Below are 12,500 nucleotides of genomic sequence, written 5' to 3'. Positions count from 1 at the left end.
GATTTTCTTTGTTTAGAACCAAGATGGCCGCCGTTGCCGGGCGCGTGACATCAGACTACTGAATCAAATTCTGCTGTCTCGAAGACGATATAGAATAGATAGTTCAAAGTTGACGTCACTCAGGTCTTTGTTATTGTTTTTTGCCATCCGCGTTTATGAGTAATTCTCACTAAACTGTTTTAACCAGACGATAAAGGTTTACGGTTAACAAAGTGTTGTGTGTTTGGTCCGTTATACTTCCGGATGACAAAGTTGTGAGCTCCTTAGCCAAGTGCATACTATCTATGAGATGAAATCAGCATGCTATAACAACATGTTATGTGGTCTAGTGGTATGACACTCGCTTACAGATCGGAAGGTCCTGGGTTCGAGCCTCGCTCGGCGCATAGTTGAACCATACCACAAGATAGCATAACCGCACCGTTTTAACACCGTCACTTTACTGAAATGTTAACAAAAGTTACTTAATGTTGGTTTCCAGCCTCTTTGAAAAAGACTCTTCACTCACATTCTCTCGCCGTACTCAGGTGTAAAATGAGTACCCGACCGTTTACAGCGTTTTGTCTGTCCGAAAAAAAAATTAAAGTATCGCCTAACAGGCATCGTGTCACGTCCTACATGTTAATGTTGCTGTTGGTTTGGGACCACTTGTAAAACACTTTGAGCACATTTAGTGGATATTGCTCTATATAAAAGCTCTAGTTTTATAACAACAGAGAAAGTGTTAGAATTTTCATGAACGGGGAAGGTCAAGGTCAGTGCGATGGAAAAAAGGAAAAGATCGGACTGGATTTGGAAATGGATTGAGAAAGGAAATGAGTTTGATTATGCTATAAATAGAACCTAGATGACGTCACTCGGGTCTTTATTATTGGTTTGTTTTTTTTTTTTGTTTTTTTTTGTACCATCCGTAAACAGCCTTTTCCAAGAACTCAACTATGTGCCGAGCGAGGCTCGAACCCAGGACCTTCTGATCCGAAAGCGAGTGTCATACTTACCACTAGACCACGTAGCTGCCCCAATGTAAATAAGGCATTGTAGTCTATTTACTGCTGGCAGCGAGCGACAACTCCTGCAAGCGATCGTCTGTGCGGCTACGTGGTCTAGTGGTATGACACTCGCTTTCGGATCGGAAGGTCCTGGGTTCGAGCTTCGCGCTCGGCTCATAGTTGGGTCCTTGGAAAAGGCTCTTTACTCACATTCTCTCACCGTACTCAGGTGTAAAATGAGTACCTGGCCGCTAACAGCGTTGTCTTTGTCCGAAAAATTGTAATATTGCCTAATAGGCGTCATGTCCCGTCCTACATGTTAAATGTTGCTATTGACCAGGGACCCCTTGTACAGCGCCTTGAGCACATTTAGTGGATATTGCGCTATATAAAGCTCAATTATTTTTTTTAAATTGTTATTAACGTTCAAAAGATTGAACTGTATCTGTATTAGACTGTTAATCTACATATATTAGTTTTGTTTATTGTGATCGTATAGTTTTATTACTTAGTTTTGTTGGAATTTTAAAAATTCACTCAACAAAAACAGATTCTTGAAATCTTGTATGTTTATTTACTTTCTTAAATATTTAATCAAACGTTCTACATTTTAATATTTTATGGCCATCATCCTAACCTTAACCCAATGAACTTCATCTTCTTTATCTTAGTTCTTTAGTCTTTAAATTAGATTTCATAGTTCCTTAGTTCTTATTGTTAATTCGCTCGGCAATCGTTAAGTTACCTTAAATTCGGATTGTCCCTGAATGCCATGGCTAGAGTTCAACACAACTGACTGGTCGTCCGATGTTCCTCTTCCCCTGTCTATTCTTCTCTCTAATTTACCCTTTCTTTTATAACAACCAGCAGTGATTAAACGTGACTTGGCATGTCAAACGATAATCCTAATAGGCAATACATAGTACCAATCTTAACACTTTATCTTTAGGTTAAGCTAGTACCTTACCATAATAGTTCCTGATGGTAACCCTCTATAGCCTTCAGCCATTTCATACAGGCGTAACCCATCTGATCATTAAGTTCATCAAGGTAAATGTCCAACAAGAGACATCAAGTAAAACTAGTACGTTGCAAGAATAGTTCCTGATAGTTAGTTAATCCTCTATAGCCATCAGCAATTTTATATAGTCGTAACCCATCTGATCATTAAGTATATCAAGGTAAAGGATAAGATGAAAGTCCAACCTTCTTATACCTGGCACCAAATTAATTTAAAAAAAAAAAAAAAAAAAACAAAAAAAAAAAAAAAAAAAACAAAAAAAAAAAAACATAAAAAAAAAAAATTCCCTTCATTTATCCCATTGGATGACTGGAATAACCCATGCGTCAGCCGCAGTGCAGCGCCGCAAATTGAGCTAGGGCGAGGGTACGTTCTTAAGGTCACACGCACAGCGCAGCGGCGGGTGATCGAACTCGGTACCTTTCAGGTACGAAGCACAGACCGTAGCGCTGAGCCACGCTGCCCCTATAGATAGTATGCACTTGGCTAAGAAGCTGACAACATTGCCATCCAGAAGTATAACGGACCAACACACAAATTCTGTGTGTATCCATTTACGTTTATAGTCAGGTTAATACAGTTCAGTGAGCATTACTCATTACGCGGATGGCAAAAAACAATAACAAAACCCTGAGTGACGTCATCATCGAACTGTCTATAGATAGAATGCGTTTGGCCAATGAGTTCACAACATTGCCATCCGGAAGTATAACGGACCAACACACAAACTCTGTGTAACCATGAACTTTTATAGTCTGGTTAATACAGTTTATTGAGAACAACTCACAAACGCAGATGGCCAAAACAATAACAAAGGCCTGAGTGACGTCATCTTCGAACTATCTATACATAGTTCTCATACCTCGTACTTTAGAAAAAGAAAGAAACCCCCCCCCCCCCCCAAAAAAAAAAAAAAAAAAAAAAAAAAAAACACCAAAAAAAAACCCCAAACCAACTAATCAAACCAACCAAAAAAAACAAAACAAAAAACAAAAAAAAAAAAACAAAAAACAAAAAACAAAAAAAAAACAAACAAAAAAACAAAAACAAAACAAGACAAAAACGAACATTATATTAACTATCTTTGTTTGCATTGAAAACAAAAAAATTCTGTCAACTCTTCCATGACAAAAGCTCACGTTACTTTTGTTGTTGATTTTTTTCTCGTTGTTTACCTACATTACTCATCACAAAGTAAAATCGATCTTTATTAAGGCTAGCACTATTCAGTATCTGATACTGAATAGTGGTTTTGCACTATTCAGTATCTGATACTGAATAGTGGTTTTGCACTATTCAGTATCTGATACTGAATAGTGGTTTTGCACTATTCAGTATCAGATACTGAATAGCGGTTTTGCACTATTCAGTATCTGACACTGAATAGTGGTTTTGCACTATAATACGGTGTTTTTTTTTCCGAAACCTGACAAAGTTATGGGAAGAGTGCAGCTGTGGGAGTGAATATGGGACTCAGAGAAGTGTACACCAGTGGGGAATGAACCTGGGACTGGGTTTCGGCGGGTTTCCTAATAAAAAGCAATTACTTTTATAATAATAATAATAATAATAATAATAATAATAATAATAATAATAATAATAATTAATAATATAATAATATATAATAATTAATAATAATAATAATAATAATAATAATAATAATAATAATAATAATAATAAATTAATAATAATAATAATAGAAGAACAATAGTATAATATCAACATTAAAGTATATTTCAAGCAAATAAAATTATTAAAACAAAAGTTTAAAAAATATAAAAAGACAGAAGGAATTTTAAAAAAATATTGGGAAAAAAAAAAAAAAGTTACCCTTACCGGGATTTGAACTCTCGAACCTTAAGCTCAGAGTCAAACAGCTTATATGCACCATGCCATGGTGTCACTGAACTTTTAGAGACATTTAATCATGTCTATTCAGACATTAAATAATGTATTTGACTGCCTCTCTTATTTTGATATTTTGAACTCTGTTAATTGCACGATAGCAGAAATTTAAAAATTTCGATCAAAATATTTTTACAACTTTGAATCGGGCTGTCAGTTACTGCACGTGTTCAATCTGGTAGTAGGTCAGCAGTTCAACCGAGATTGTCACACTTTTCACTCTCTCTATAAAAAAGAGTTCCTTATGGATACTGAATAGTGGCAAAGCACTATTCAGTATCTGATACTGAATAACCACTTCCCTTTATTAAATGCCAAAGTGACAAAAGATTAGAATGGATTGAATTTATTGTTATGCGCCTAGAGCTTTATTGTATAGAGGATTGGGCGCAATATAAATAAATTTCATTATTATTATTGTTATTGTTATTATTATTATTATTATTATTATTACTATTACTATTATTATTTCTTCTTCTTCTTCTTCTTCTTCTTCTTCTTCTTCTTATTATTATTATTATTATTATTATTATTATTATTATTATTATTATTATTATTATTATTATTATTGTTATTATTATTATTAATTTAATTTAATTTAATTTATTGTGAACTAACCTGCCGTCCTATGATAAATGGCCCATGATAAATGGCCGTAAATGCCGTGGGGGAGAGTTTTGAGAATATGGTCGGTCGGAAATGTCTTCGAAATTTTAAGTTGTTTGTTTCATGTTCGATTCAATTTCAAATTTTGTTATTTCAGACAATGTTATATTAAACAATCAATTCTACATGACAATGTCATATTGTGCGCCATGAAACGGGGATCCCCAGAATATAAAAATACATTTTTGTTTACATTGACATCTTCGGTCTTTTACCATAAATAAATATGATGGTAGCACAATAAAACAAGGAGGGGGAGGGGCCTTGTTTACCAAGGGAAATCACTCCGATCGGAAATTCTAAATTTATAACCAAAACAACAACAATGGAGGCTCAAAACTATTCAACACAAGATGACAAAGATCAAGAAATAAAAATGACACACATTGTTCAAAGGTTGGTATTCAATGGTTAAAATGATAAACAATGGAATAACTTTTACACTCTATCATCGTTTACTTTATCTACTCTTAAATTATTAGAGATAGGAGAACAGTATCACATCATCATGATGATGATGGATGATCATTGTCATTGTCATCGTCGTAATAAGAATTAAGAAGTACTTGAGGTATATGATTCATACTCTGTAAGACTTCTGTGCAATACATGACTAAGGTATGAGACTAAGGTATGGTTTTGTTCAATCATTGAATCAATCTCTCTCTCTCTCTCTTTCTCTCTCTCTCTCTCTCTCTCTCTCTCTCTCTCTCTCTCTCTCTCTCTGTGTGTGTGTGTAACAGGGGAGGACGACACAATGAGGACAGTCAGTTGAGTAGATAGTAGAGGGATGGGAGTGATACAGACTTAGAAAAAGAGCTCGCCCATTTCACACTGACTCAGCTCATACCCGGACTTTCGATTGTAGAAGGATTGTTGTCTGTCTCACACTGTCAGAATGGCTTTCATTATCCCCAGACACCTGTCTGGGGATAACCAAATTTCGTTATTCCCAGACACATATTTGAAACTCCGCTCTTTTAAACAATTATCCACATTCCAGGATATGGAATGTTTCCAAATGCACATAGAAACAAGGAAAGTTAATAAAATATATATAAAAACATAAAATTAACCAACATTAAATCAGCTGTTACTATTACTACATATACACAATATGCGTCGACTTCGAAGTGGGTGTCATGGCCGAATGGTTTAGTCGTGTGCCCTGGAAGTTTTACCAGAATCGAACTTGTGGGTTCGAATCCTGGTTCCGCCACTTTTTTTTTCTTTTTTAAAAATTCCGTCTTCTTTTTACAGAATGTGGCAAGGGATAAATGTCCCATCCATCCTCCCCCCACCTTTTTTTTTTTTAACTCTGTCTCTCTCTCTCTCTCTCTCTCTCTCTCTCTCTCTCTCTCTCTCTCTCTCTCTCTCTCTCTCTCTCTCTCTCTCTCTAAGTTCCTTTCTAGTTTCTAGCAAATTGTCATATTTGTCCCAACTCCGATCTCAAAAAGTGACTAAAAAGGATAAACAATTAAAAAGCATACAAACAGAAATATTCAGAGAGCGACCAAATGGTCAGATAGAGGAGAAAAAAACAAACAATACTTTAAAAAAATAAAAACAATTTTAAGAAATTCATGCTCAGAAACGGAGCAAAAGGCCAAGCAAAAAGGAGAAAAGAATAGACTCGCACCAAAAAAAAAAAATAAAAGAGGTGGGGGGAGGATGGATGGGAAATTTATCCCTTGCAACGTTCTGTAAAAAGAAGACGGAATTTTAAAAAAACAAAAAAAACCAGGATTCGAACCCACAAGTTCGATTCTGGTAAAACTTCCAGGGCAGACGACTAAACCATTCGGCCATGACACCCACTTCGAAGTCGACGCATATTGTGTATTTGTAGTAATAGTAACAGCTGATTTAATGTTGGTTAATTATATTTTTATAGATATTTTACTAACTTTCCCTATTTCTATGTGCATTTGTAAACATTCCATATTCTGGAATGTGGATAATTGTTTAAAAGAGCGGAGTTTCAAATATGTGTCTGGGAATAACGAAATTTGGTTATCCCCAGACAGGTGTCGGGGCTAATGACAGCCTGTTAGAAAAACTTTTCGTTTATACCACCGTTGGCCGTTACTGATTTTTGTTAATTTTGAAGAGTTTTAACTCTTTTCTTTTAAATTTCTATCTGGACTTCCAACTGATCCATGCTTAAGTCTTTGTCGTCAAATAAAGCGGTATAAGACTACCTGTGGATAGTCACTAGAATCGTAATTTTGATTTTTATTACATTATCAAAAATTAAAATATTTAAAAAAGAATAATAAAATAAAAATAACAACAAACAAACAAGCAAAAACTGCCTTGGACGGAGTGCTATTCACACTGAGTCCCAATAATCCGTTGATTGCGCATGCACATTGGAATTTGAGTCAGAATAGTTGTGCGGCTGTGTGGTCTTAGTGGTATGACACTCGCTTTCGGATTGGAAGGTCCTGGGTTCGGGCCTCGATCTCGGCGCATAGTTGAGTCTTTGGAAAAGGCTCTTTACTCACATTCTCTCATCGTACTCAGGTGTAAAGTGAGTACCTGGCCGTTAACAGCGTTGTCTTAGTTTGTTGTTATTTTATCAAGAGGTTAGGAAGAAGGAAAAAAAAAACCCAGCGTTTTTATATAGCACAATATCCACTAAATGTGTTAAAAATAGTTTACAAGGGCCCCTGCCCAACATCAACCTGTAACATGTAGCACGAGACACGACACCTGTCAAATTGTAATGTCACCCAACAGGTGTCAGGTCTCTTCTACATGTTACATGTTGGGCGATATTACAATTTTTTTTCCAACAGACACAATGCTATTAACGACCAGGTACTCATTTTACACCTGATTATGGTGAGAGAATGCGAGTAAAAGAGCCTTTTCCAAGAACTCAACTATGTGTAGAGCGAGGCTCGAACACAGAAACCTCTGATTTGAAAGCGAGTGTCATACCACAAGACCACATCGCCATAAAATATCTCAAGTCATAAATTCACTTTCCACTTAACAGCAGTGAGTTCCCAACAATTGGTCCAAAATGTAGACGGATCTGGACTTGGAGATAAAATTGACACGCGACTATTGGGACACTGTGTCGACGTTTAGGCCTATATGAATCGATTATTTCTATTTTATTTATATGAATATGTTAAATAAATAAAGAGATATTGAGCTTTTATATAGCGCAAAATCACATGGTAAGCGATATTCCAATTTTTTTTTCTGACAGACACAACGCTGTCAATGGCCAGGTACTCATTTTACACCTGAGTACGATGAGAGAATGTGAGTAAAGAGCCTTTTCCAAGGACTCAACTATGCGCAGAGCAAGGCTTGAACCCAGGACATTCCGATCCGAAAGCGAGAGTCATACCACTAGACCACATGGCTGCACATATATATGTTACACAATATGTTACAGTCAATGACGTCATCAGTCGGATGGTGAAAAGGTTTGAACTGAGATATTGCCAAGTTTAGTTAGAAGGTCAATTTAAAAAATCAAAAATGAGTTCTTGTCATAAATGATTAAATCAACCATTTTTGTACAACTTCGGGAAATATAAAAGCTTAATTTCACTTCTAAATATTTTTTTACAGCTAGTCAAGTTGAAAAAGTATGGAATATGAGAAAAGTTGATGGATACCTTTCCAATACATCTGACCATAACTGCATGAAAAATCACCCGATTTAAATCAAATAAAGATTAAAGTGCTCTGGTCAGCATATTCTTTCAGAAAATGCAAAAAAATCCCAAAATGTTCTTATTCCAACTGATTATTCCATGCACTGACACATTATCAACCATTGTATTTTCATGACGCAGACCTTGTAGTATCGACAATAGTTTTGAGCAAGTGGACATCATCCCATCCAAACTCCCGTCGTCGCCGTGGACCAGCTTGAACACGGCAGACGTGCTGGTGACCTCACGCACTGACCCTTTGACCCGAGAACAGTTTGAGGCTTTGCTGGATCAGGACGGACGATTGGTCAACGAACATCTTCTGAGAAAGGCCGTTTTTCTCGGTTAGTTGAGCTTTTTTTTATATAGCTCAATATCCACTAAATCTGCAAGGGTCTCCTGACCAACAGCAACACGTAACATGTAAAACGAGACATGATGCCTGTTAGGCGACATAATAATTTTTTCCGACATAAACAATGCTGTTAACAACCAGGTAATCATTTTACTCCTGAGTACGGTGAGAGGATGTGACTAAAGAGCCTTTTCCAAGGACTCAACTATGCGCCAAACAAAGCTCGAACCCAGGACCTTCTGATCCGAAAGCGAGTGTCATATCACTCGACCACATAGCCACACATAATTCACTGAAAGAAATTATGTAAATCACTTCTTTATAAACAAAACGGGATGAATGAAACACTACAGACGTTAGTAGTATTTTTTTGTAGTCTTTCATTCATCCTGTTTTGTTGATAAAGGGGAAAACTGAAACGTCCATTGTATCCTTTTTTTTGCGTATGTTAAATGAGGCTTACATTGAATTTCTGTTATTTATTTCTTCGAGCTGCAACGTTTAGGTTTATTTTTTTCTAACATAAAACTAGAATGTTACAATGGATTAAAATTCAAAGGTAGAAATGTATTTTAAAAAAAAAACAACAACTTGAGCTTATATATAGCCCAATATCCACTAAAAGTGCTCAAAGCGCTTTACAAGGGGTCCCTGACTAAAAGCAACACGTAACATGTAGAATGAGACATGACGCCTGGTAGGCGATATTACAATTTTTTTTCAGACAGAAACAACGCTATTATCAGTCAAGTACTCATTTTATACCTGAGTAAAGCGAGAGAATGTGAATAAAGAGCCTTTTCCAAGGACTCAACTATGCGCCAAATGAAGCTCGAATCCAGGACCTTTTGATCCAAATGCGAGTGTCATATCACTCGACCACATAGCCGCACAATTAGCAAATTCAAGGTCAATCGCCAGTGTTATGATACCAGGTTCAAGGTCAATCGCCAGTGTTATGATACCAGGTTCAAGGTCAATCGCCAATGTCATGATACCAGGTTCAAGGTCAATCGCCAGTGTCATGATACCAGGTTCAAGGTCAATCGCCAGTGTTATGATACCAGGTTCAAGGTCAATCGCCAGTGTCATGATACCAGGTTCAAGGTCAATCGCCAGTGTCATGATACCAGGTTCAAGGTCAATCGCCAGTGTCATAATACCAGGTTCAAGGCCACCCAGTGATGCTTTGATTTCAACATCAAAATTCACGTATTGGGTCATGTCCTTTGACTTACACCTCCCATGGTGTGTAGTATATCACTTGCTTGTCTTCTATCCCCCTAAATCAGTTTTCCAACTTGCTTTCTGTCTACGTCTTGGAATGAGATTACTTGGTTTTGTCCTGACCCTAGTCAGAGTCCTTGGCTGAGAGGGAGGGAAACAGTAAAACTGTATAATGTTAGTTTTGGAAGGTGATAGTTTTTTGTTTTTTTTTTGTTGTTTTTTTTTGTTGTAAATCATCTCTTTGTTACGTACTGATATTATATTGTTGTTTTGAATACATCTTGTAAAAATTTGAGTGTGTTCCTTTTAGTGGGATCCTGTGATTGTGTCTGGATAAGACTTTTAGGTGATCTCAAACTCACTGATAGTTAGTTCTCTTGGACTCTACATCTGTTTCGTATTTCCACCAATTCCCCTTTGTGTTACTTTTTCTTTGGTGCTTTAATTGTAATTCTATAATTTTTTTACTGTCCAATTTTCTTCATTTTTACTGGCCCTGACAGGACCAAAATGTGTTGCAAATGCTATAATTACCTTACCAAAGTCCCATCTCCCTACAGAAGTCGAATGTCATGAAACGCCATTCTTCACACTCAAGGGCCATTACCGAGCAGTCGATTATCTTTATGCCAGTTGTTGCCTCCACATTTCCTATCCAGGACTTCCTTGGTTTGCCTCGTGCCTTTCTGCCAGCTACTTTTCCTTCTAGCACTGATATTTGGATGGTGTGTGTGTCTCCGAATGTGTCCATAATAAGTCAGTTTTCCCATTTTAAATTCTGGACCTTTGGCCTGCATTTATAAGAACCAGAATGTTTGATTTCTTTCTGGTCCATGGTACTCTCAGAATTCTCCGTTATACTCAAATCTCAATTCGTTATGCTCCATGTTTCACATGCGTATGGGGAGATTTTATATAGCCCATTATCCACTAAATGTGCTCAAAGCGATTTACAAGGGGTCCCTGGCCAACAGCAACATTTAACATGTAAGACAGGACATGGTGCCTGTTACGCGATATTGCAATTTTTTTTCGGTCAGAGACATCGGTGTTAACGGCCAGGTACTCATTTTACACCTTAGTACGGTGAGAGAATATGAGTAAAGAGCCTTCTCCAAGACTCAACTATGCACCAAGCAAGTAGGCTCAAACCCAGGACCTTCCAATCCCAAAGCGAGTGTCATACCACAAAACCACATAGCTGCCCTAATGTACTTTTGTTTTTGTTAATAGTTTTAAACTAGTGAGAATGTGATAAAACCTTTCAAAACAAAACAAAAACAAACAACATATTTCACCTATTACAATGTGAGTATTTCTATTTATTTTGTGCGACTATGTGGTCTTGTGGTATGACACTCACTATCAGATCGGAACGTCCTGGTTTCGAGCCCTGCTCAGCGCATAGTTGAGTCCTTAGAAAAGGCTCTTTACTCACATTCTCTCACTGTACTCAGGTGTAAAAATGAGTATCGGGCCGTTGAAAGCGTTGTCTCTGTCAGATAAATAAGTTGTAATATCGCCTTACAGGCGTCATGTTTCGTTCTACATATTACGTGTTGCTATTGGTCAGGGACCCCTTGTAAAGCGCTTTGAGCAATTTAGTGGATATTGCGCTATATAGTTTTTTTGGTTGTTTTGTTCATTTTTACTGGCACTGACGTGAGCAAAATGTGTTGGAAATGCTGTAAAACCTTTCAAAAGAAAACAAAAACAAACGCAAACAATGTCATAATTCACCTATTCCAATGTGAGTGTTGATATTTGTATTGTTTCCAGGTGGTGTTTGTCCCAGCATTCGGTGTGACAACGTCATAATTCACCTATTCCAATGTGAGTGTTGATATTTGTATTGTTTCCAGGTGGTGTTTGTCCCAGCATTCGGTGTGACAACGTCATAATTCACCTATTCCAATGTAAGTGTTGATATTTGTGTTGTTTCCAGGTGGTGTTTGTCCCAGCATTCGGTGTGACAACGTCATAATTCACCTATTCCAATGTAAGTGTTGATATTTGTGTTGTTTCCAGGTGGTGTTTGCCCCAGCATTCGGCGTGACAATGTCATAATTCACCTATTCCAATGTGAGTGTTGATATTTGTATTGTTTCCAGGTGATGTTTGCCCCAGCATTCGGTGTGACAACGTCATAATTCACCTATTCCAATGTGAGTGTTGATATTTGTTTTGTCTCCAGGTGGTGTTTGCCCCAGCATTCGGCGTGACGTCTGGTCCTTCCTGTTTGGACTCTATCCCTGTAACTCCACGGCCAGGTGAGTCAGTCAACCATTTTGGTTCTGATTCTAACAAAAAATCATAAACAAAAATGAATATTAACAGTTAAAAAAACAAAAAAAAACAAAAAAAAAAACACGGAACGTTTCGTGCTCAAAACCCTTCTTCAGCCAACAACAAATACAATAAATACATAAATACATGACTAAATTCCAGATTGACGGTACGGTCTTTGCTTCGTAGCCCAAAGGTACCAAGTTCGAATACCCATTGCGCTCTGTGGCCTTTAGCAAGTCACTTCGCCTCAGCTCAAATTGCGGCTGACGCCTGGGTTATTCCAGTCTTCCCTTGGAATAGTCCCTAAAGACAAATTTCCCAGATGGGACGAATAAAGGGAATTAAAATTATTTATTTAATTTATTGTT

At 37.1% G+C, this 12,500-nt stretch overlaps 1 protein-coding gene across 1 annotated transcript in view; it reads left to right on the top strand.

Moving 5' to 3' along the window:
- The first annotated feature begins 4,887 nt into the window (after positions 1-4,887).
- LOC144960269 (uncharacterized) overlaps positions 4,888-12,500 on the top strand; it is a 46,081-nt gene continuing 38,468 nt past the window's right edge. Inside the window, exons 1-3 of the mRNA XM_078893312.1 lie at positions 4,888-4,977; positions 8,403-8,605; positions 12,038-12,113. Coding sequence (XP_078749438.1) covers positions 4,907-4,977; positions 8,403-8,605; positions 12,038-12,113 — 350 coding nt within the window. The 5' untranslated portion in view covers positions 4,888-4,906. The remainder of the gene's footprint in view (positions 4,978-8,402; positions 8,606-12,037; positions 12,114-12,500) is intronic.

The sequence above is a fragment of the Berghia stephanieae genome, chromosome 15, assembly GCF_034508935.2.
Source record: "Berghia stephanieae isolate SIO BIC M18660-M18661 chromosome 15, UCSD_Bste_1.3, whole genome shotgun sequence".
NCBI lineage: Eukaryota > Metazoa > Mollusca > Gastropoda > Nudibranchia > Aeolidiidae > Berghia > Berghia stephanieae.
The sequence above is the reverse complement of the archived record's forward strand: the minus strand, read 5'-3'. Positions and strand labels throughout refer to the sequence as shown.